The sequence below is a fragment of the Micromys minutus genome, assembly GCF_963924665.1.
Source record: "Micromys minutus genome assembly, chromosome: 8".
NCBI lineage: Eukaryota > Metazoa > Chordata > Mammalia > Rodentia > Muridae > Micromys > Micromys minutus.
The window spans coordinates 8,263,372-8,288,605 of NC_137977.1; the positions used below are offsets into that span (position 1 = coordinate 8,263,372).

General features: G+C 39.1%; 1 protein-coding gene across 2 annotated transcripts; it reads right to left on the reverse strand.

Annotated features, from left to right (window-relative positions):
• Positions 1–493: 493 nt before the first annotated feature.
• On the reverse strand, positions 494–25,234 carry DSC1 (desmocollin 1; the record flags this gene model as incomplete). Of its 2 annotated transcripts, none has more annotated exons than XM_080920039.1 (16): positions 494–691; positions 1,595–1,849; positions 2,477–2,601; positions 3,293–3,532; positions 4,354–4,566; positions 7,459–7,601; positions 7,719–7,978; positions 8,936–9,121; positions 10,728–10,862; positions 12,311–12,477; positions 14,243–14,387; positions 18,411–18,566; positions 19,551–19,670; positions 20,794–20,996; positions 22,721–22,805; positions 25,172–25,234. In XM_080920039.1, the coding sequence occupies 16 exons, from the start codon at positions 25,232–25,234 to the stop codon at positions 494–496; spliced, it is 2,694 nt and encodes an 897-aa protein (XP_080776165.1). The 2 variants fall into 2 exon arrangements, with proteins under 2 accessions (XP_080776165.1, XP_080776166.1); XM_080920040.1 differs by lacking the exon at positions 494–691 and adding an exon at positions 785–820.

A 25,234-nucleotide genomic window follows, 5' to 3' on the forward strand; every position in this document is an offset into this window, starting at 1 on the left:
CTATACCTAAAATACTTTAAAATTCACCTGAAGCTACTCTGAAAAGGGGAAAACAATATCTTGGCACTAAAGGAAATATTTTAGAAGCAGAATTCTCATGACCTTGAAAAAATATTTACTTTGTATATACACAATGCAAACTCGTATTTTAAGCTTCCACAATACCCCACTCCACCATGGAGTCTTGCATAGAGTGCAAAAGAGCTCAAGTTTCAAGCATCACCAGAATTTCAGTGGCACCCACAGTTCAGTCCTGAAGGGGCAATGTATACATGCACAGAAAGATAAGCAACAGTGACAACATCCTGTTTAGACAACAGGGATGTGTTGGAGACACAGAGAATTTGGGGAGCTGTGGTTGGTAATGTACCCTTATCTACAAATGACTTCACCTTCTTTTAATACCCAAAGTTGCTACTACAAGCTGCTATCCTCTTATATCCTGTGACGCCTCAGTATTCATTTGCAGATGTCGCTCTAATAACCAGCACCTTTATTTCTTCACACATGTCTTTGCTAATGTCCTAAATTTTGGTTCCAACTGATCTAAAAACTCTAGCCCTTCTTCTTCCTGCCGATCACTGCAGCAGCCCACAGAGCCAGCCATGGAGCCTTTGCCTTCATAGTTATATGAGCGAACGTAGTCATCACAATGCTTGTGTTCCTCAGCTTGCCCACACAAATACACCTTCTGTATGGAGAAAGAGCACAGTTTATTATGACTATTAAAAGACACCTAAACAGACTAGCATAAAAATTATATCTTGGATTTACCTTTTACTGTTTAATTTTTAATCAGAGTGTGTCCTCTAATGGATTCCTACACATAAAAAATGCACATGATTGGTCTATATTATTTTCATTCTTAAGATATAGCAATTATATATAAATGCTCAGAGTGAACACATTTACAAGAACCAAGGCTATGCATATATCACATAAATAACTTACAACTTCTCATTAGAATATACGGTGTATTTAGTTGAAACTTATCTCAATGGTTTCTTTGCATAGGTAGGAGAGAACCAGTGTAGGCTGTGGTTCTTGCATTTATATTGTATATAGTTTTGAGAGTCTAATACATTAATGTTCTATATAGCATGTGTAATATAGTCATGTTATATAGCTGTAATTATCTAACATTTGGCTCACATCAGCCTGAGAAATCTGAAACAAGCAATAAAAACATGCAGAGTTGAACCTAAGATTAAAGTTTACCAGTCTACCCTGGTTGACCAAGGTAGGCAAGATTTCATAACTACATATAGAACTAGAGCACACTGGCAAAGAGTAGCAATTTATGATGTGTTGATTATTCTATAGCTAACTTTACTGAAGATTTTTTCTGATGATATTTAGTAAAAAAGACATCAGTCTTTTAATATCCCAAAGACACATATATAAAGTAGTCATAAAGTCTCTTAAATCATATTTTTAAAATTATACTCTGAGTGTGTTCCTTACATCAGTATCTGCCCTTGTACAGAAGATCAGAAGGTGTGATCCAGGTGTATGACAGGTACTTTGGGAAACCCTGGTTTATAAATCATATTAGCATCGCATATAGTGGACACCTGAAGGCTTGAGCACTTACTTCGCCAAGCCGAGGTTGAGTGAATGTTTGCCAGTCTGTGTAAGCATATCGGCCAGTGTCTCCTGCTCCTAGCACACCTCCCTTGCTGGATTCCAAGGTATGGTGGCCACCTCCTTTGTTGGAGTCCAAGGTGTAGCCTCCTTTGACCATCTCAAAACTTTGCTGTGTTTTGATTCCTTGGCCACCAAAAGTCCCAACAGATGTGCTTGTATCACAGATGTTGGCTGTCTGTGTGGGAAGTCTAATATTTGCTTCCTAAGGATAGAATTAGAAAATGAAATGAATCAGTGTCGGAGAAACCAACTCTTACCACAGACAGGTCACTCACTTGCTGTGCCTCTGTTCTTCACATGTAAAATCAAATAATGCAAAGAATCATATCATAGATAATCTGGGCCAAACTCTGCCTCCTAGGAATTCATATGTTGAGGTCCTAATCCCAGGATCGCTGTAGATGCAATCATGTAAGTCTCAAAGAAGTTAGGCTCTCATCTAACATGACCAATGTCATCTAACATGACAGAAAGGAAAATTCGGATTGAAAGACATAAAAACTGCTTTATGTGGCCACAAGCCAAGGAACAAAAATGGAAAAAAGCTTAAGCTATCTCCCCTCAGGGCCTTCAGAGGAAATATGGTACTGTCAATATCTTATCTCTGATTTTATCTATCTTATAAAACAGGGATAGCATGCTTTTTTATTGTTTTAGTTGCTCCTTAAAGCCAATACAAATGGGCAATGAATTAAAATATACAGGGAACTTCCACTTCTGCTTGGTACAGTATAGGTCGATTATCACTAGGTTTTACTATTACAGTGGAGTAATCAATTGTGTCCATTGGGCCACCATATAATTTAGTGAGACTTTAATTCTGGTTTACCGTCACTTCTTCTCCTGGTCCTTCAGTATTTGATACAATTAAATTTTGCTGGGCTACATCATCTGGGAAGCATTTCTTGACTGTTCTCTTAGTAGTTGTCACACAAAAGCATGTAAACAAAATGCCTACAGGAAAAATTAGAAAGCAAGGTAAAATTATGTTTTGCATTCTAGAAGATATTGAAATAACTTGATAATAAACAAAAAAATGTAAAAACAAAAAAAGAAAAAAATTCTTTAATGTCTGTACAGCTTTTCAGAAGTCTTCACTGTCTCATGATTAAGTTCTGAGGAGTTAAAGCAAGACCTCTGAAACTTACCTAAACAGTTTTAATCTGCTGTTACTGCTGTTTCTTCTATGACTCAGAACCCCACTTACATAAGAGGTACAAGATGTTTTTTAAAGGCACATGTACCAGCAGTTACTCATGTCTGTAACGTAGAGAACTGCAGTATATTTTTCTGACTATCATAGCTGAGATGAACTGTCCCAGGTAGATCACGTGTTAAAGTTTTGGTTCCTGCCTCAGTGTGCTGTTGAGACGTGGTGGGGTCTTCAAAGGGCAGGCCTTAATAAAAGAAAATCGCATCATTGGGGACAACCCTACCCTCTTCTTTCTCTCATTTTAGTTTCTAACTGCCATAAGATAAATAAGTTGCTTAGCTACATTCTACTGGTCAGTGGGCACAATACAAGAGGGCCTGCTGGTTATGGCTGAGACCTCTGAAACAGAAATAAAACAATCTTCTCTGTAAAGTTGTTTTCTCCAGGAAATGACCAGGTAAGTATTCCACAACACTGAGCTGGTACACTTACACAGTAGCAGTGCAGACCCCAGGACCATGGCGAGAATGGCCCATTTCCCAAGGATTACATTTGGTTTAGCATCCCTCGCCTCCTTCACAGCCATTCTACACTCTGATGGAATTGCACAGTCACACACTCTCACTGATAACACATGCTTTGCAGAAAAACCATGCCTGTCTTGTATTTGAATTGGCACAGAATAGTAGTTATAATTAAGATTGTGTCGTTGGCGAAGAATGGCACGTTTACCTAAAGGGAAAAGAGTAGATAGAGTACACATTAATACGATATTTTAACAACAACATTGCTCTCACTCTGTATACATTCAAGAAATTAATCTGTAGTAAAATTAATTGTTCATTTTCTTTCTTAAAAATGGTTTAGTGTTTCAGAAATGTATGGAAAGTGTTGGATTATTTTAAATCAGGGGTAGACTGATCTTTAGGCTGGGCATGTTGCTGCAAGCCTTTAATCCCCCGCATTCAGGAGGCATAGGCAGGATAGGTCTCTGTGAACTTAAGGCCCAGGATTTACATAGTTCCAGGAGAGCTAAGGTTATGTAGAGAGAGCTTGTCTCAAAATAACAAACAAGAAAGAAAGAAGACTTATCTATTGTCAAAACGCTATTTCAATGATTTAAAATTGGTTTCTGTGTTTTCTTAAAGGATATTCAAAGCAAAAATCTGAGTGATACACACACACACACATACACACACACACACACACACACACACACACACACACACACACACACACATATATATATATATATAATAGATGATTGGTACACAGATAGACACATGCATACATAGGTTGATAATTGGTAATTGATGATTACTAAGTAGATAATTGCAAAACAAATAGATGATAGATATATAAAAATAAATTATAGACACATGGTAGATAGATGATAGATGACAAATAAAATAGATATTAAAGCATTAGTATTTTTCCAAGATGAATAACTTCCTACAGTGCTTATGTATTTATTATGACTAGCAAAGGTAAAAGCACAGGCCTTCAGCAATATTGAACTGGGATTACTTACAGTATTTAGCATAATTACTTACCATCCTGTGATTCTAGAGTCCAATGTCTGCTGGAAGAATTATCCAGGAAAAACTGAAAAGGTGGACCATTATCTGGCCCATCTAGATCTATAGGTTCCAAAATGGCATAATCCTTCTCCTGCTGACAAATGGTCACCTCCTTGTCTATCTGTGGTGGGTGGTCATTAAAATCTTCCAGAAGAACTACCAGTGTTCCTGTGCAGGATCGGCCAGCTAGGAGAAATAAAAACAGGCCATTCTGATAGCGAAGGAAACTGAGATTCACTTAAGTTGACATTTAACAATATTTATCACTTAATGGTTTTCCTATAAGATTCTCTGTTTCAAACATCCTGATAAAAAACAGAGCAGGAGAGGATTGACCTTACTTGGAAGTTTATTAGTCAAAACAGAGCTGAAAATTAACTCTTCAAAAATTTTCCAAGACACCAAAGGTTGATGATTTTCCATTCTTAGGAGATGGTGGAGCATCAGGAAGAGGCAGCTCCATATCTTTGTCTAGTTCAAACGCTCACTTTAAGTGACCTGTTTCTGTGATTCCTACATGTCAGTGAGTGGGGAGTACTAGCCACAGAGCTGAGAAGTGTATGTACCAAGTAAAATCTAAATCCACAGCCTTCTGGAAAGAGCTTCTGAAATCAGTAGTTGTTATTACTATATGTTTTCCCTATCCCGAAGCACACTCTATAAGTCAGATCTGAATGAACAGAGTTCTCTATTATTAGAAAGATTCCACATAGTTTCTTCTCCAGTTCTGGTATGCCCATTAGCTCCCAAGATTGCCTGTGTGCTGAGAGCCCCGTTTCACATCACAATTATAAATGTAAGCCATTTAGATTGCATTTTTACTTATAGGAATAGCCACCTTAAAAAAAACATATCACGCAGAATTGTAAAACATATTAAGCTAATATGTTTCTCAGCTAATATATCCCCACATGTTATTCTTCAGAATTTTGTACATTTGAGGTGTGGATCAAAGAGAAAGGTGATATTCAGGTAGTGTACTTGGTAATGACACTCACATTAAGGGGGAGCTCAGATTTTGAAAGCTAGATGATTTTATCTCATAAGAGCATCTTTAATGCTTACATTATAAAGTAGTAAAGCTTTCATTATTAGAAGGACCAAACCTCATCTCATGACTCCTAGTTTCCATGGTCATGAAGAGGATGTGTAACCTGGTATTTCTATCCCAAACGCAGCGGGACTGTGAGGTGAGAAAAGCCTTAATGGGCAGAGTAGGCATAAGTCAGCTTGCCCTGTCGGCATAAACAGGAAGCAGCTGGCATCTGCACTAGTTAACCTTCTGTCTCTCTTTTAGTAACTACAGCTCTTGCTTTAAAACTAAAAAAAAAAGGGGGGGGAGAGGAGGGGGGAGGATGGCTTGGTGGTGGAGAGGATGCTCTCCCCTTCTAGAGGATCTGAGTTCAAGTCCCAGCAGTCATAACAAGTGGCTCACACTACCTGCAATTCCAGTTCCTTGGGGAGCCAGCACCTATGGCCTCTTTGATCGCATGTACACACACACACACACACACACACACACACACACATACACACACACACTTTTATATGTATATTTTTTTAAAAAAACATTGTAGCTAAAATAGGCTATATTGCCAACAATATCTGGGGAATCGTATGTTATTATCTTAAATTTAAGAAGTGTGTAGAAATGTCCATGTTGCTGTCTGGCAATGTGTTTTACACGCTCAGCTTATGCATCTCATCTACAGACAGCAGAAACCTTGAGTTAATCAAATAGCCAAAAGGATTAGTTCCGTCTGAAAATCCCAATTTTCTTTTATCTCTACGAGAATTTCTCTGAAAGGGAAAGTATATAACCAAAGGATAAGTTCTTTTTATATTTTATTACTCATATGAACTTCTATTTATTTCTATAGCATAGATTTATATTATGCATTGCATAATAGTACATGTGTACACTAGTCAAATTGTTAGCACATGTATATGCATGTTTGCTTAAACTGTATATGATTCCAGTAGGCAGGAGTTTACTGCAAGAGTTTCAGGATCATCACATAACAGTTGACCGTGTTTGAAGGAGACAGTCTAGAGTGCAGGTTCTAGAACTAGTTTATGGTTGTTTAATTGAAAATAGATATTTTTCATATAATAAATTCTGATTACTGTTTCTTTTCCCCCAGCTGCTCCCTTCTTCCCCCTCCTAAATCCACACTTTATTTCTCTCTCTTGAGAAAACAATCAGCATCTTAAGTAATAATAATAAATGCGAAACAGAATAGGACAAATAAGCAGAAAAAAAAAGAAGCCAAAGTAAAAGCACAAGAAACACACACAGACTCAGAGATGCACGCATTTGCACACACAAAAAAAATCCTATAAAAACAGGAAACCAAAAATCTTATATAAGCAAAGACCTGTAAGGTAAGTGCCCTGGCTAGTATTTGTTTCAGTGCAACACAAGCCAGAGTCATCCGAGAAGAGGGAACTCCAGTTCAGAAAATGTCTCCATAATACTGGGCTACAGACAGGCCTGAAGAGCAGTTTCTTAGTGATTGACGTGAGAGGGCCCAGACCAGGGGCGTGGAGCCATCGCAGGCTGGTGGTCTGAGTTGATAAGAAAGCAGGCTGAGCAAGCCATGAGAAGCAAGCGATCCTCCACGGTCTCTACATCTGTTCCCACCTCCATGGTCCTGCCCTGAGTGACTTCTACCCTCACTGCTTTTGATAAGGAACTGTGAAACAGAACTGTGAAGAAAAGAAGTCCTTTCCTCCCCATGGTTTTGTCATGGTGTTTCATTGTAGCCATAGTAACCCTCACTAGGACAATTAAAAAACAAAAGGCCCCAGACAAGGCATAATGAGATTAAACAATATCTTTCATCAATAACCAATACTCAACATTAGACTTCGGTCATTTTCTCTCTCTTGTGGCTCTGCCCGAGGGGTGCACAGGGGACTGAATGGGTGTTCTGAGTGAAATCAGCCATCGTACTGAACACAGAGTTTTTTGTTGTAGATTATTAGTACCTTAGAGGAAAGAGTGTGTGGACAAAATTTGACCTAGACGTAGGCAGATTCTATGTTCATGTTTTACTTTTAGAAAATGGCGCTCACCTGCATCCATTGCCACTACTGATATATTGTACTGGTTGTTTTTCACAAACTTCGACTCTCTGTCTAGTACTTTCACAGTTCTCAAGTCTCCTGTGCTTTCGTTGATCTCAAACCAGTTATCTTCGTCTCCTACCTTCTTATACCTAGGTTTTCAGAAAGCAAACATTGAATGACCAAAGCGAAGAAACACAAACTGTCGCTAAACTTGAAATGAGTTCATGCTCTAGGGAAGAGTCAGGAGTTTGCAGGAAAGTGCGAACCTTAAGCCTTCACCGCTGTTTGTTTCTGGGTCCACTGCTTTGTAGCCCAGGAGCTCTTGACCGGCTGGCAGTCCATCTTTGCTCTGAATGACTTTGAATGGTGGCTGACACTCAGGACCCTCATCTCTGTCTTTAATTTTCACAGTGACAGTTGTGGTGCACATTGTTGGGGGTTGTCCGTTGGCGGCATTAGTGAACTGGACTTCGTTAAGGACACCGATTTGCAGAGTGACTTGGCGTCTGACTTCATAGTTCAATGGCTGTTTAATAAACATATACACTGATCAGTCCACATACCATTATACAGGACTCTAATGATGCCAAGATTTAATAGATGGGGAATGTAATTCTTAGTTTTAAAATGTTGCCCAAAACTGGTGCTAACCAAAAGATCAGTTACCCCCTTTAAAATGGTTAAATCATCAATTTTTAAGAGTTGAGCATTTTCCTTCTTACTTTTTTGCTTTGGAAGATCCCACTTTCATTTTTTTTATTGTAACTTTAAATAGTAAAAGGAATGAAGCATGATTGTGTCTAATCCCAGTAAGACTCCTGAAACAAGGGAAATTCAAGGACAAGTGGAAGAAGGAAACACAGATCATCAAAGGGGGGAGAAAGAATACATGATGTAAAAATTAAAGAATATTTTATGAGAATCTTATCAAAAAATAACTTCAGAAAGCTTTGAACTACCCCTGCGAAATTAGAGAGGAAAGACACACAAGACAAGGACACAGTGATTCAGAGAGCAGCCAGGGTGTGCACACTCAGTGCTGCCTATCAAGGCCATGGGCAGATCCAAATTCCTCTGCCTTACTCAACTTCACGTACAGAGGAGTGGAGTGTGTTCTGCTATGGGTTTCTGCTTAGAGAGAGTGAAATAATAGAAAAGACTCCGTGTAAAGCATTTCATCACCATGCTGCACTATTGTGGAGATATACATACACACACACACACACACACACACACACACACACACACACATTCATTCTCTTATCCCATTAACACTCCACATAATTCCCTGTCTTCCCAAGTCCTCTTCCCAGGCTTATTTATCAATGGAGTGACAACACTGCTGACAAGTGACTTCCCTCTTTACATGTCCTTTAACTGCCTCTAACTCCTGGGGAAGGGTTCATTCATAGATGAAAATAATGTTTATACCGATGTCAAAAGTTTGGATGCTGTAAAGAACAGCATTACGATTATTACATACCTTGACAACACACAAGACCCCTTCATTTGTAATCGGGTCCGTTGTGATTTTGAAGTTGCCGTTTTCATTCCCCTGTAGGATTGTGTATACCGCCTTCGAGTGGGGGGTGTTGGGCAAATCTTGGTCTTGCACTGTCATTCTTAGAATTTCAACATCAATTCTGTTTTCTTCCACTTCTGTGGTATACTGAGGTGAAAATGCCATTCTAAGTATCCATTCACAGCTTTAACAATGTTGCCTTTCTATTTAAAATTCAACTTAGAGAATATAATATAATTTTATAAGAAATGTAAAGACTATAATAGATGCTCACAATATGGACAGGGATTTGTAAAGTATCATGCCCAACCTTCTTCTTTCATATTTTGTTTTCAAATCTCTTCCATTCATCAAAGTAACCCATCTCTTAACTGCTAAAGTTCTGTGAGGTGATTTTCCTGCTCTCTTTCAATCTCAGATTTGTCTCCTCTCACCCTGTATCATATTTACAGCCCACCGCCCTTTAGACATAGCAAACATCAATTAAATTATGCTAATGTGTTAACCATATAATACTTAGAGTGTGGGAGAATTGTGGATTGGACCTGGAGCCTTAGATGCAAGGCAAGTTCCCGGCATCTAAGTATGGCAGCAGCTCAGAATTATTAGATTTCACAGTAATCCTGTTTCGGTCACTTTGATTCACAAGCAAGCATGTTAAGAGAAAAGTTTTCTCTTTTCGTGAGAAATTAAATCATTACTCTTTGAAATAGAATGACAGGAGCATAAGATATTAAAGAGACTAAAAGAATCAATTATAATCTGCAAGCAATGTGCGGTGGTTGGAACAAAAATGGCTCCCTTAGATAAGGACCAGCACTAATAGGAGGTGTGGCCTTGTTAGAGGAAGTGTGTTACTGAGGGTGGGCTTTGAGGTTTCAGAAGCTCAATCCAGGTCTAGTGACTAACTGCTCTTTCTGGTGTTGTGGCTCACGATGTAGAACGCTTAGCTCCTCTTCTATCACCACACCTGCCTGCATGCCTCCATGCTTCCAGACTTAATAATTGACTGAGCCTCTGAACTGTATGTGGCCCCAATTAAATATTTCCCTCCGTGAGAGTTGTTGTGGTCATGGTGTCTCCTCACAGCAGTGAAAACCTTTACTAAGACAGGATGTAAGATGGAAAGAGTTGCATCTAGGTCTGTGGATAAGCTCTTTGGCAGTGAAGTGTCCATCACTACATTAGATTCTTTACTCTCTGACTAAGACTCTGGTATGGATGTGTGAAAAAGTGCAAAGTTACTCATAAGTCAAGAAACCATTCCTCAGCAACCTCATCATATACTGTGTCTCACAGAACAAGACTAGCACAGGAGGAGCTGTGGGCAGGACTTCTCTCTGACTCCAGGAGAACGTATAAGGTCGATCTCTTTCCTGCTTCATAACTTGAAACACACAGGTCACTGGAGAGAAAGCCTCTTCTTCAAAGTCTAAAAAAATCCCCAAACTGACAATAATAACCAAGAAAACATGGACCGCATGAGGTACATCAGAACAGAAGTGCTCTTCAGTGGCCACAAGCAAAGGCACTTCCTTACACCAGAAATTTGAGCAACTCAGCTATTCTCACACAAAACACACTATTCATACTTGATTTTAAGTGATTACTATTTAAAACAAAATATCTGCTTTCAGAAAGCTGCCAAATTCCAGGGGGTTTTTTTGTTGTTGTTGTTTATTTGGGGTTTTTTGTTTGTTTGTTTTTTTAAATACAAATGAATCTAGTTCACCAAGCACACAAGTCTACTTACAGAAGTTTGGGTGAAATATGGTGAGTTGTCATTCTCGTCCTCCAGTGAGATTGTGATTGTCCCAGTGGTGAAGAGACCAAAGGGCTGGCCCCCCATGTCTCGTACCTCCATCACTAGTGTGTAAGTATCACATTTCTGTAAAAGAAGGAAGGAGGAGAGGGAGGGGGAGGGGGAGGTAGAGAGGGAAGGGAGGGAGGAAAGAAGGTTATTGGTAAATACATCTATTTCCTCTCACTAACGGTTAAGCTACATACTCTGTGTTGTGGTTATATTATAAATAAGCTTTAAAAATGTTATGTACATATGTGTTAACATTATTGGATGCCCAACTCTGAATATTTTTTAATAAAAACACCATAAATACAAATACAAAACAAGAAATTGAACAAATAATGCAGCTAATTTCAGTTGACCTGGGTTTAGAATCACCTAGGAGACAGACCTGGGCATGTCTGGAAGGGTATGCCAAAAGGTTTAACTGAAGAGAGAAGCGTGAGTGTGGATAGTACAGTCCTGTGTACTGAGGGACAGCATCATCCTATATGCTAAGATCCTGGACTATGTAAAGGGGAATTGGAGAAAGACAGCAGAGACTGAACACTCAGCTCTCTGTGGTTCCTGATTGTGAAGTGTGAACAGCTACCTCACACGGCACCTTCCCTGCCATGGTAAACTGCACTCTCAAAGCCAAGCATGAGGAAAACCTCCCCTTCTACTCACAGTAAAATAACCAACTAACCAGAGGCTGATAATTTTACATTTAAAATTTCACCTTAACCCATTCATACCTGGCAAAGTGTAAGCAGAACGTGAAGGTTCTGAAGTGAGTGAGGGAGCTGTGCCGTGAGTAAACACACTGGCACATCCAGACAGTGGAAGAGCGATTTGTACCACAGAGGAATGAGCTACTGAGCCATCAAAAGACATGGGGGAAGTTCAGATGACTAGGAGAGAGCAGCCAGTGTGGAAAGGCTTCAGACTGTGTGGCTCAGACTGTGACATTCTGAAAACGGTGAAACTGTAAAGAATCTGTCTCTGTGTCTGTCTGTCTGTCTGTCTGTCTGTCTGTCTGTCTGTCTCTCTCTCTCTCTCTCTCTCTCTCTCTCTCTCTCTCTCTCTCTGTGTGTGTGTGTGTGTGTGTGTGTGTGTGTGTGTGTGTGTGTATGCACAAATGTGTGTATGCTGGAGTGGCTCCCTCAGGAGAAACTATGAATAGACAACATGCCTGCTGCAGTGGACCTGTGCAGTCATGTGGAAGGAAACAAATGGGAACCTTCTCGTTTTCTGATCCATTTACCAAAGAGCATACATCGTAATGGAATTACTTTCCCGACAGCAGAAATGAAGTAAATTAAAGCAGTGCTATCAGGACCTCACATGAGCACAAGGAGAGCAAGTCAGACCTGTCTTATCCTTATGCTATCTCAGCATCTTTGCAGATGTGCAGAAGTCTCCAGAGAGTCCCTGGGCATAGCTTGGGAAGAAAGCTTAGGGAGTAAGCATGCTGGCTATACTGTAATCATCGAAGCACTAATTACCAGCTTAAGCACAGTGACTGATGAATTAATGCACTGATCCATTACCTCTCTGTCCAGCAAAGGTGTGGTGGTAGTGATCACACCTGTGTCTGGGTGGATGGCGAAGTGCTTTGGTTGATCTGGGATTTGCTGTAAGATTCTGTACCTCAGCTTGGTATGTAAGGTTCCTGGTTCATCCTTGTCTATGGCAGTCACTTGGCCCACCGAGGTTCCTGTTTAGACAAAGCCAATGTTGTCAAACTTTAAACCATAGTATAATTGAATTATAAACAAAAATACAGGTGTCATTGCAGTAGATTGTCAAAACACACTCATAAACACACATGCAAGACTCAGATCCAGACCCAGACCCAGAGCTCCACCCCCCATCCATGATTTTTACAGAATATCTGAAGATTGTATAAATATTTTTTACAAACTTCTCCCAAGCCCTTCTTTCTTGGACCTTCCGCTAGGTATATACTGTGAAAAACATGTTTTGTATTTTACATACAAGGAATTAATAATTTTGGTAAGAGTGACTTTCAAAATGTTTCTCCCTGTCAACAATTAACAGTTAATAACAGTTCATGGACTATTTTGTAAAAACTCTCTCTTGTACCACAACTTAATTTAATGTCTTTTTGTAGCAACTTTTGCTTTAATACTAAGTGTACTGAATTATTCTTAGAAGCAAGCAGTTGTTAGTATGTAATGAGACGTGGTTCAATGAATTAAATGTGCTACAGTAATCAGAGGCTATTCCTAAGCTGGACATGAGGGTTTTAGAGATGCTCCTAAAAGAGCAGCAACATCACATCTGCACATGGACCCAAGAACAGGATGCAGAAGGCCACAATAACTAACACGTCATCCAAATGTTTTAAACACTGAGCAGTTTTCTGTTGTTCTTTCACAAGCCTAGGGGATCCCAGCTTCATATATTCTCTCTGAATTCCAACCAGATCCCTTCTTCCTGAATTGTCCCAACAGAATAAAAGCCAAGCCATTATTCCTGCATTACAATATTTCTAAGGTATCAAACTGCCAAACACTGAACTCCAACTCTGTGGAGAACTGAATCAAATAAATGTTACCAGAATACTGGTCATAATCTGAAAAGGATATAAAATTAAATTTTAAAAAATTAGCTCAAAACAATTTGACCCGTAATATTAAAAAAAAATCTAGTAGAAAAACAAAAAAATATGTGTAATCTAAAATACTAAAAAAACACATAAAGTGAAATTGCAAAAGTAAACTTTTACAGACAAGGTGTCTCTCTATGTCGCCAGAGCTGCCCTTATGAAGTCCAGGTTGGCCTTGAATATCCAGACATCACTGGTCTCTACCGACAGCTGAGATTTAAGGTTTGTGCCACCTTGGCTGGCAATCATTTCACCACACAGCACTTTTGAAGTGTAAATGACCTTGTTACTATGCCACTGTAAAATGTCAGGCCAGCAGGATAAAACTGCCAAAGCAGCTTGTTGTTGAGCCTGACGACCTGAGTTCAAAACACCAAATCCATAGTGAGAGGAGAGAACCTAGACAGGTTCACAGACACACACGCACACACACACACACACACACACACACACACACACACACACACTCATTCACTCACACATACTCACTCACACACACACTCACTCACAGACACACACTCACACACACTCACTCACACACACTCACTCATACACACACACACTTACAGACACACACACAGACACTCATACACACACTCACACACTCACTCACAGACACACACACACACACACACACTCACACACACTCACACATATATACACACACACACTCACACACAGACACACACACTCACACACACACTCACACACACACTCACACACATATACACATTTGTGCACCCATACATTTACACACACACACATTCCTGCACCCATACATTTGCATACACACACACACACACACACACACACACACATTAATGGATGTTGTTTCTTAATGTGAACTCACCAGATCGGCAATTTTCAGGCACACTAAAAACTGTCAATTTGGTTTCAAAATATGGGGCATTGTCGTTGTCATCTTCTACCCTAAACAGCAGGGGCAGAGGGTAGTCTGGGGCATAGCCATCAGCAGTGGTTGCATATCCATACACCTGGGAGGGAGAAATCATCATCAGCTGCTTCTTACCTGACAAACTGTACAAAGGGAAGCCCAGGGCCGGGCAGAGGCACTGTTTCAAAACATGCACAGGTACACGCAGCTAAGAAACATGCAATGCGCAGAAGGCATAGTCACTGTGCAGCCTTGCAAAGCGATTTCTCATTATTCTTCTACCACATTCTCATGTGCTCTCTGTTCCATAAGTTCCAAGTGCTCTCAGGACTAGCTGTGGTTTCTGACGTGTGAGAACACAGGGAGACCCACAGGTAGATATGTTCGTCACAACTACTAACAGAGCTTATAAATGTGTTTCAGCTTTAATACTCATACATATGTCACAGTTAATTCTGGGTGATAGCTCTGCCTGTATTTTCCTATTTTATATTACAAATATGCATTTATAATAAAATGGTAATAAAAACATATCTGTATCCTTAACAAGACAATGGGATACATCTCTTTTTTTCCATATAAATTCTACCCAGTTATTTTTGTACAATGTGTAATGGTACATAATGGGCATTCAGCAGGTAGTTATTGAATTACACCCCAACTAATCCCCCTAACCTAATCCCACCATCCTAACACCCCAGTCCCCACCAGCACCATCACCAGCATCACCATTATGGTAGCTGGAATAAGAGTGGTCCAACAGACTCATGCATATAAATGCTTGGTGCTGGTCGGTGAGTATGTGTGATCTCATTGAGAAAATGTGTTTCTGGGTATGGGCTTTGAGGTTAAAAACATCTGTTCCAATCCCAGTCTCCTTCTTCCTCTGCCTGTAACTTTCAGATCAGATGTGAGCTCTCAGCTGTGCCTTGCGTTTCTGACTATGAGCACACCCTCCACCATGACGATTATAGACTAGCCCTCTGGAACTGTCAGCAAGCCCCCAGTTAAATGCTTCTTCGATAAGTTCTCTTCGCTATGCTGGATCTTCTTATCAATAATAACCCTAACTAAAACTACCATCATCGCCCCCTAACTCTCCAGACAAATCATCATCTCTACCACCACTGTCACCATTATCAGCATCACCACCGTCACCACCCCAATCATCACACTACATCTTCACCATATTTCGAATATTCCAATATCACACTAGTCAGTCTTCCATCACCTCCTATCTTCTCCCCCTAGACTGTATGCCTTTTTCTCAAAATGCTGGTTTTGAAATTTAAGACTAAATGAAGGCAGAAAACTGTCTAATAGATTACAACTATCATCAGATATGAAGCTATGAACTCACAGGCATTTTCCTGCAACACCTAACATAGGGTCTGGAGGAACATATAGATTAAATAAAATCATTTCAAACAGACATTTATTGTCAAAATCTCATTTATATAAATTAAATAAAAGTAAATGGTCAAACAATTGCATCAAAACCTCTACTACAAACTACTGGAGTAAATATACTGTATGTCTCTAAGGCGTTCTCTTGTTTGCATGTGATTTTGTTCGTTCAACATTAAAACACCTCTGTGGTAGAAAAGATAGATATTAGCAGCCTATAAACCAAGAAAACATATTCTAGAGGGTGTGGCTCACCAAGTTACAAGGAACAGTGACAGATACTCAAGATGTCCTGGAAGAACAAGCCATAGAATACATCATTAGAAAAAAATGAATCATTTGAAAAGATCATAAGAACCAAAGGTGCTGCGTGACTCCAAGGAAACCCTGTCTTCCAGACACAACAGGACTGATGCTCATTTGAACTCAAAGAGACTCTGATAGCAAGGATGGAAACTACACAGTTCAAATAAAAAAGGGAAATGGACACAAAATATTATCTCTAATAGAGAAGCTGTCTGCAATTGACACCTGCAAGAAAAGGGGAAACAAGACTTATTCCAATGGAGCATCACTGGGAATATAAACCAAACTCCAAATATGACCCCATGCTCTAGAGCATCTATTCATCATTAAAAGTATAAAACTATCAAAGCATACAGCAAGAAAGTAATTCTGTGGCCACACACAGAAAGATGACTCAGAGGAAAGACGCATGTGGCTGAGAAGACAGCTCTAGGAGAAAAAGAGCTTGGGACAAAAAAAAAAAAAAAAGTATGACAAAAATATCATTTCAGCAACAATATTTTCAAAGTGGTTTGTTTAATAATTCTCTCCCCCCCCCACAGTATTAATAGTAAGAAGCAAAGAAAATCAAAAGGCTAAAAACTAGCTTTTTTTGGAACTCTGATATTCAGTGAAGTAGATCCTGCACCAAGCACAGCAGATGGCTTCTTATGTTTGGGCAGAGTACGATCTTGGTAACTGCCATGCTTTAGGGGAAGAGGTTGTCTAAGCAGTAAGAGTCCTATATTTCTCTCCCAGCAACTTTCACTTGCATGTAGACAGAAGATTGTGGTAGGACTGGGTGATAATGCACATTTAGCTTATGTAGGTAAGACCCTGTGTTTAATTGTAACCTCCCCACCAAAAAAGTAGCTATGAAAATGACAACCACCCTGGGTTAAAGATAGTTCTGCAGCAGAGTACTTGGCCAGCTATGGCCAATGCCCATTGGAATCTACTCCCGGCACTTCAAGAGCTAAAAATAAATTAGTTACAATGAAGCTTGGCTTCTCTCTCTTACAGCTTCAATAAGCCTTCTTGAAAATGTTATTTAATATTGGTAAAAGCAAAATACGTTTAATCTAGAGAACATTGGAAAAAGCATAAAATTCAGAAAGTGTCACAACAGACCCACCTTTGTCCTCAGTCATATCTACAGCAGAAACACTGTAGGTTGTCTTAAAGCCCACACTACTTTAATGAGTTCTTTTACAGATATTCTAGAACTAAGACTAGTCTCCTCTTTATTAGTACTTAACCAAGGACCCTCTTCTCTTTACTTGCCCTACTTCCCGTGTTTTTCACATTCTAAGTGTTGAATAACATTTTAACTTCCCATCCTTCTTCCTTTCCCCTCCTCTCTGCTCTCCCCCCCTTTTTTTCTCTTCCTGTTCTTCTCTTGCTCTTTTGATAGATTCTTCCTCAAAAGCCCAGGCTGGCCTTGGATTCACAATTCTCCTGTCTTGGCCTCCCCTCTGCATTGGTAGGATGACAGGCCTGTTCAGGATGCCTGGCTCCAAACAGGTTTTTCTTCTTGTAAATGCATCATCCTCTCCACTCCCCACAGAAGTTACCTTCTTTCACAGAGGCTGAAACTCGGACGAAAGATTGCTAAAATTCTCCCGTGGACTTCCTTCACAGACATTTCTCTTGGTTAAACTCCAACAGCAAAGAAAACTAGTATTACCCTCACCGAGAGTAGGTAAATGTAAGGTCTTAAGTAGTATCTTTCAATGTCATCCTCCTAAGCCACGAGGCTGTCTCTTCTATACCAGTTAAAGATTAGAATGCTGAACAGACGTGTGGATTTGTCTTTAGGAAGGAGAATAAGATTGACTGGTAAGTAAGTTCTAGATGTCTAGACAAAATGCAATTCAAGGGTTAAATTTCTTAAGAAAGGGGTGTGGGTGGGGTGTGTTCAGAGTAGGGAGTAACACCACACTAAGCAAAGCCTGAAAGGGTGGATCTAACCAACGTATACACACATTCAAAATTCCATGGGTGATACAGTCCAGCTCAGTACAAGTAGGTCAGACTTTCTGGGCATGGGCCCAAGTACCAATTTCGTTTATCTTGTTTTTTAGGTCTCATGTGTTTTACAGCATAAAAGCTTGGCTGACAATAATGGAAGTACTTTATTGTAAAGAACTTTAAACCCAATGAAAATCTCAATTACTTCTCCAGAGTTTTGTAGATAAACATCTGTGCTTGAAAATTTGTCATTGTATTTTCTATACATCCTCTACCCATTTGTTTCCCTTTTATACCCACTGTCTCTTTATCAACCTGACACCATTTTATATTGAATATTAGTAATATTATACGTACAAAAATCATTTAACACTTAGGGTATTTTTAAAGAATCAATGTTTAAATATTAAAACATGAATAATAAAGACCTAATGTTAAATAAATATTTTAGTAATCTTACCAAAAATTGGTCATACTGTTCACGGTCAATGCTTCGGGTACAATAGATGTCCCCAGTGTCTTTCTCTATGTAGAACAAATTGAAAGGCTCTTTGTCCACTCCTGGTCCACTAATGGAGTAAAAGATGGTATAATTCTGGGCAGCATCAGACTGGATCTGTAACAAGAAGAAACAGTTTGGAGAAAGAACAAATACGTCATGATCAATATCTTAATTTAATCTTTGGGGTTTATTTTAAATCACTTTCTCTCTTTCCCTTGTTTATTTGCCCATATTATTTGAAATCTTGTCTCCATTCTTCCATCTGTGACGTCACAGACTCGTGTCCCTTGTTTGGTTCCTCATGTTCAGAACACATCCATGTAGTTTGAATCTGTGAAGCAGTGTGACTTTACCATCTTCTGTTTCTGTACATAGTACAGGAAACCTTTCTGTGATTTCAAATTTGGGGGGCTTGAAAACTGTATGATTACTATTGAAGTAGTACAACCTCTTAGACAATTAATTCTACAAGTCATGACTGTTTCAAAGCTGCCCCATGTTTGCATTTTAGCTGTGTAGCAGCTAAAACAACTAAACAACAACAACAAATGAGTAGTTTGGGAGATGGTTGTTCATTAAAGCCAGAGTTGATTTATACAGAACTGGTAGACAAGAGCTCTGCAAATTAATGCTTAGAAATCTGGCACAGTGCTGTACAATGGCTCAAGAGTATGTGTGCTTGCCACCAAGTCTTAACCTTGGAACCTACATGGTAGAAGCAGAGAACCAACTGCATCTAGCAACCTGCTGACTCACACACATGTGTTTGTATGGTACATGTATGCCCTCTACCAAAAATCAATAAATAAAATATAGTATTTGGATGGAAAAACTACATGAAGTCATTATCTGTTCTTCATTGTGATACATAGATGATGTCAATACAATTGATAATTTGAACCTCTCATTCACTGCATTGTACACTAGTTATTTGTATATTTTTGGGGTGCTGGGGATAGAGCTTTGGACCTTGTGCATGCTGGACACACATAATACCACTAAGTCACAACTCCAGACCATTAAAATTGTGCCTTTCAAGCAGGAATGTTTAATGACAAAATATTTAACATATATGAAGTACAAGAACATATAACAGACCTGCTGAACATGTTGTGGAAATGGACCCATTGAGTTCTCCATCAATGAGCATGGAATAGGAGCCCATCTTCTCTTACTGCGCTTGTGCACTGGTTCATTGGTGTGCCTCTTTCTAAAAGCCTGCATTTGACGGGAAATGAAGAAATACAGCATCCCTGAGTACTGTTAAAACTGTGATTTTTCCCATCACAATAAAATAGGAAAAATAAGTAAGAAAAATACAGGACAATATTATAAATAATCTCCAAAACGTTTGTACTATATTTGTATTATATTTTCAGTGAATAACACACACACACACACACACACACACACACACACACACACACAATGACATCATATTATATTATATTTCCAAATTCTACCTGTTTTCTGATATAACCAGTTAGCAGTCAGAATTTGGTTAGTCAGTAAAATAAATATATTTGAGAAGCCATAGACTCTCCCTGACACCCCAGTAGATGATTAATTGGCAAATATTTAAGAATTTGCTTCATGTTGTATAGAATGACACAGGAGAAATCCATTGAAACCCTGTCAATAAGCATTTATAAACCTCCACAAAAACATCATTTTATTCAAACAGCTTTCACGCAATTTGGATAAAAGTGACAATTTTTATAATCATCGAACATATTTTTAACTCAAGAAAGAGTGGTCTTTCAATCAAAAGAAGTGTAGTTGGGGAATCTATTTATAAATGTAATTAGCAGTATTAGATGACTGCATCATTATGCTGCATTTACTTAAAGTGGATGTGAAGTTTAACAATCTTTTCATGCCCAGGATTCATCCCCCTTAAACACATGAAAGTGAGCTTATGATCAAAACATCTCTACAGAACACCATTGGCCATGCCACTCTAAAGAGAGGGGTCCCACGGTGGTCTCTAAGTAGGAGATCACGTCTCTTTGAGGAGTGCCACCAGCCCAGTCAGATGGAAGGAAGCCACAGGGTGCAATGGCACCGCTTGCACTCCTCCACTGGTCTCTGAGATCGGTCTCTGCCTTGTTCTCATTCTTCACGTTGGCTCTTCTTCCTGCTACACCTTAAAATTTATCTGAAACTTTTGATATTTCTGCTTTGCTCCCTAGCCCTAGTGTCAATCAGTACTATATAAATAGTGTGAATACCACTCTCCTTAACAGGCTGGTTCAAAGACAAAAGAATCATTCAAGGATGACATTAACCTTGCAGGTGCAACAGGGGCCTTGAAAGGACATCCTGCCCTAGCATGCTTTACCTTCTTTCCTTTTGTGGACAGTACAATTTCTAACTCCTTTTGTTCCTGCCCTCGACTGTCTGAGAGCAAGATGGAGAACTCCCTCGCTTCAGAAGACAAAAGCAGGTCACGTGTTGTATAAATTGTGCCGTCTTCTAGAATTTTGAAGGCCGGGTCACTGGACAGGATCAGGCTGGGTGATTTGAGACACTCCTCCAGATTCACTGCAGTGAAGACATTTCACAGCAACTGTCAGGTTAGACGGGAAGGAGCAAGTCTTTCTGGAATGACAGCGGCATGCACAGGAGGAGCAGAAAGAGGGCAGGACGCCAAACACCTGCTATTCTAAATGTAGAGACTGTGAAAGTTAAACTAATGAAGTTATGGCTTCCCTTTCTTTTCCTTTTTCCCTTTTCTCTCTCTTTCTCCTTCCCTCCCTTCTTCCATCTCTCCCTACCTTCCTCCCTGTCTCTTTCCCTTTCCCTTCCTTCTTCCTTCCTTTCTTCCTTTCTTTTTCCATACCTCCTTTCTTCCCTTCCTTCCTCTCTTTCCCTTCTCTCCCTCCTTCTCTCCCTCCCTCTATCCCTTCTTTTCTTTTCTTTTTTTATTTTTATTTTTTTAAGGTTGTAATTAAGTATTTGTGGGTACATATACATACACATATGTATATATGTAACAATAATATAGGAAAAGAGGTTATTAATTTGAGGGGATAGGAGAGAAACTGTACCCCTTCCTTTCTTCCTCAAATTCTTTCTTTCATTAGCAGTGCTGAGGCTAGAACCAAGGACCTCATCTAAGAAGAACAAGCCTCGATTACACCCATCCCAACGGGTTTGTGTTCACAGGTCCTTAGCTCAGAATTATTCAACTCTAAGATAGTATGACTGTAACATGCATGTTCTCGTTACATGCATGAACTCGGAGCCTGAGGCTTTAATAACTGATGTTTTTTCAAACTAAGGACATGTGTTTAGCACCTTCTTCCTGATGCTGGCCAGAGTCATAAGCCAGTCTCAGTGATGCTGGGGTTGGAACAGAGGATGGGACCATGTTCGAAACTGTACAACAGACTCTGCTGCTGAGATAATGCTTGGAAAATCAGGTATACTGAATACAGTCTTAACTTACAATGAGTTTAAGAGGATCTAGTGACTCCTTCAGAAATTGAGAGCTTGAGAGCTATCTAAAGGAAGATAGGTGTGTGTGTGTGTGTGTGTGTGTGTGTGTGTGTGTGTGCTTCATAATGTATTGTTAATTTACATAGTTTTATAGTGCAGCTATCATGAGATGGTGCCAGTAGATTTAGAGATTAGGTTAAATTTTATTTGGCAATAAGATAAAAAGCTATGTTGCAACAGATTAGAAACTGAGTCTATTCTTATGCAATATTTCTTATTAATAATGCAAATAATAGTCACATAAAATCTTTTTGAGATTTGATAAATTTGGCACTGAATGTGCTTTGAAGGCTCTAGTAGTAAATTTTACAAGTTTTATATTTGACTCTCCCAAGCTATTCTGTGAAATACAGCATATAAATTCTCAGTAAATATTTATCCATTGCTACCAACCACAGGTACAGATTTTATATGGAACATTTCAACTTTGAGGTTTCTTCAATGTTTCATCAGCAAAGAACTTGACATTGGGATCTGGCAGCAGAAGAAATTACATAACTTAAAATATGCTTCTGGCTTTGATGCCTTGGCTTTGTTTGAATGAAGATAATTCTTGAAATTCTCTGATGTTTGCTAATTTTTCTAGGAAGAAAGATACACAACAAAATTTGATGGTTTGACTTTCAACCACCAGGAGTAAATGGGAGCTGCATTAGTACAGCTAACTTTAATGCAGAGGAGCAATTACACAGCTTTCATCCCAAAGTTTGCGAGAACAGCCAAAGGCTAATTGCAGCAAGTTACATCTATTCTCAACAGAGTCTCACCTTTGCCTACAGGTTTTTCCGCCTTGAGATGAGAGGGAACTTGAAGGGAAACTTTCTGACAGGCATCGCAAAATAATACCAGAACCTCAAAAAAAATAAAAGAAGAGAGAACAAATATCATATTTAATTGCAGTTTTCATGATACAATTTTTGTCTAATGCAATTACTATCAGTTTTAGAATTAACTTTTAAATCATCTCCTTTTTTATATTTATTTAGGAAGTGGTATGCACAAGGAAACTAACTGGCTTTGAGAGTTAATTTAGTATCAATGAGTTAATTAAGTGAACAGTTCTTAGGACTACATCATTGTTATATAATTGCAACGAAATATATTATGATCCATTGAGTTTGTAGAGTATTGTCTCTAAGACTCAGATCTCACAGATCTTTAAGCTTAAGACATATTGGATTCTAGACTTCTATCAGCACTGACCTTCCGACTCTCCAACCTTTCCTTTATATTGCTATTTGAGGTTACCGTTGAAGAAGTGAGAAATATTAGAAGCATTTTTGAGGCTCATAAACCTGACACCTAGAACCACTCCCCTGTCATCAAATCACTTGTCAGACTGTCTTAAAAAAGGAAAAACTTTCAAGATCTAAGTGTGCCCAAACCACCACACTAAGTGATATAAGCTTACTCTCTGATTCTTTTTTTATTATTATTATATTTAAGGCACAGCTACTGGTTTAAAAAGTTACCAAACAGCTCCAAAAGTACACAAACTATCTTTTTTCCTAACTGAGTTATAATCTCAGAAAAGTCTATATATTCAAAACCATTTCATTTCTTTTGTAGCACTTTATACTCATTTGCTTTCTTTAATTCTTTATTAAATTAACTCCATGCCAATTAAAGAAAAAAAGCATAGCTAGATTTGGCAGAATCATATAGATCAATTTGTGATCCCTTTTTCTCAAAGACCACATTCTGAAGTTATGTTATTTGTGTAGTGATAAACTAAATGGCTAATGGTCATATTAAAGATGATACATCCTTCTAACTCAACTCAAGTCTACTAGATGCATCATAGAGATTTAAAATAGGTTGTACGTTTGTTTTACAAATCTGTTAGGCCTATAATGTGGCCATCTGTCATTTTATAGGTCCCATTTGCATACAGCTGTAATTTAAATAACCACTTATGGAAACAACAGACATCCTTATTCATTCAGCTTATTAGAAATACCATCATCATAATGCCAAGAATTGCACTGAACTATGCCTCAGGATCTTGCTGTGGATAAAGTGTGGGTTAGTAATTGTCTACATGCACAGCGTGGGAAAAGTACACTATAGTTAGAAACAGATGTATAACTGCACATATACATGTATGTGCATGTACCTCTGTGTATAATGTGTCTATATATGCTTTATAGAGTATATCTACATCTCAAACGCTGGCGTCATTTTAGTTCCTCCCTGTCTTAGGACACCACTACAAGAAACCACATTCTGTAAACATAAACAATGGAAGTTTCCAGAACTTCAGTAGTCCCTCTGCCTCCAAGTTAAATTGGGGTCTAAAAATGACTCAGAAGGAGTTGCTATCTTTCCAGTTAGTATAAGGGTCTAAGAAGAAAGGATGCAGGATGAATCAAGGGACAATGGGCTGGACCAAAGGCAAGAAAAATCTGGGTTTAACTACATGTACTTAACCAACATTTCAGGTGGCCTGTACTTTAGTCTTTGGAAGTGGTGGGATGAAGAGTTGACCATCAACCCTGCACTATGAAAAATTCATATGAAGAAATGTTTGTGCCCAGCCATGAAAATCCCTGAGTTCTGAAAATATAATTTATAACTAAAGTATTATGGTAAAATACAAAATTAAAGTCACAATGCGGAATTTTGGAATTGAGATTTAGAAACTCCAGCACTCATCAAGACAAACATGGCGTACTGTAAACAGTTCCAACCTAGGCAGAAAGCAGCTTCATGCCAAGTCTGGTGACTGCCATCCTCCTCTTACGGAGTTGAACCTCATCCTTATATTGAAAGTCCTTAGTGAACCAAGAACATCTTAAGTAACTCATATCTTCACCCAGAATCCTTTTCTCTTTCTGCTGCTCAGTGGAGTAGCATTTTAAATGCATGAGCCTAGTAGCTAAAGCAAACCTTAGAACCTTCCGGGACAAATGCCAAAACGTTATTTCAGGAACTTAAAAAAAAAATCACAGCCAAACTGAATGAGGATTTCCCTTGAAAGACATTACCACACATGTATGGGAGCATGGAGAGCAAGCCTATTGCTCCCCGCCCTGGATCATAAGCCCCTCAGCTCTACATTGTTTTCAAATCAGGCTTTGATTTCTTCCAACTTTGTTTTCTTTCATCCCCCCCTCAGCCCGCCTTCCATTCCTACCATGAACCTCTTTCAAGGCCAGCTGGCAGGAAGAAGCAGGTAAGAGCCTGCCTCTTTCCCTAGTCCTTTGGATGTTACTCACCAGGAGAAAGAAAAGGAGCTGCTTAGAGAAGGTGCTCCCTTTGGCAGCACAGGCCACAGCCAT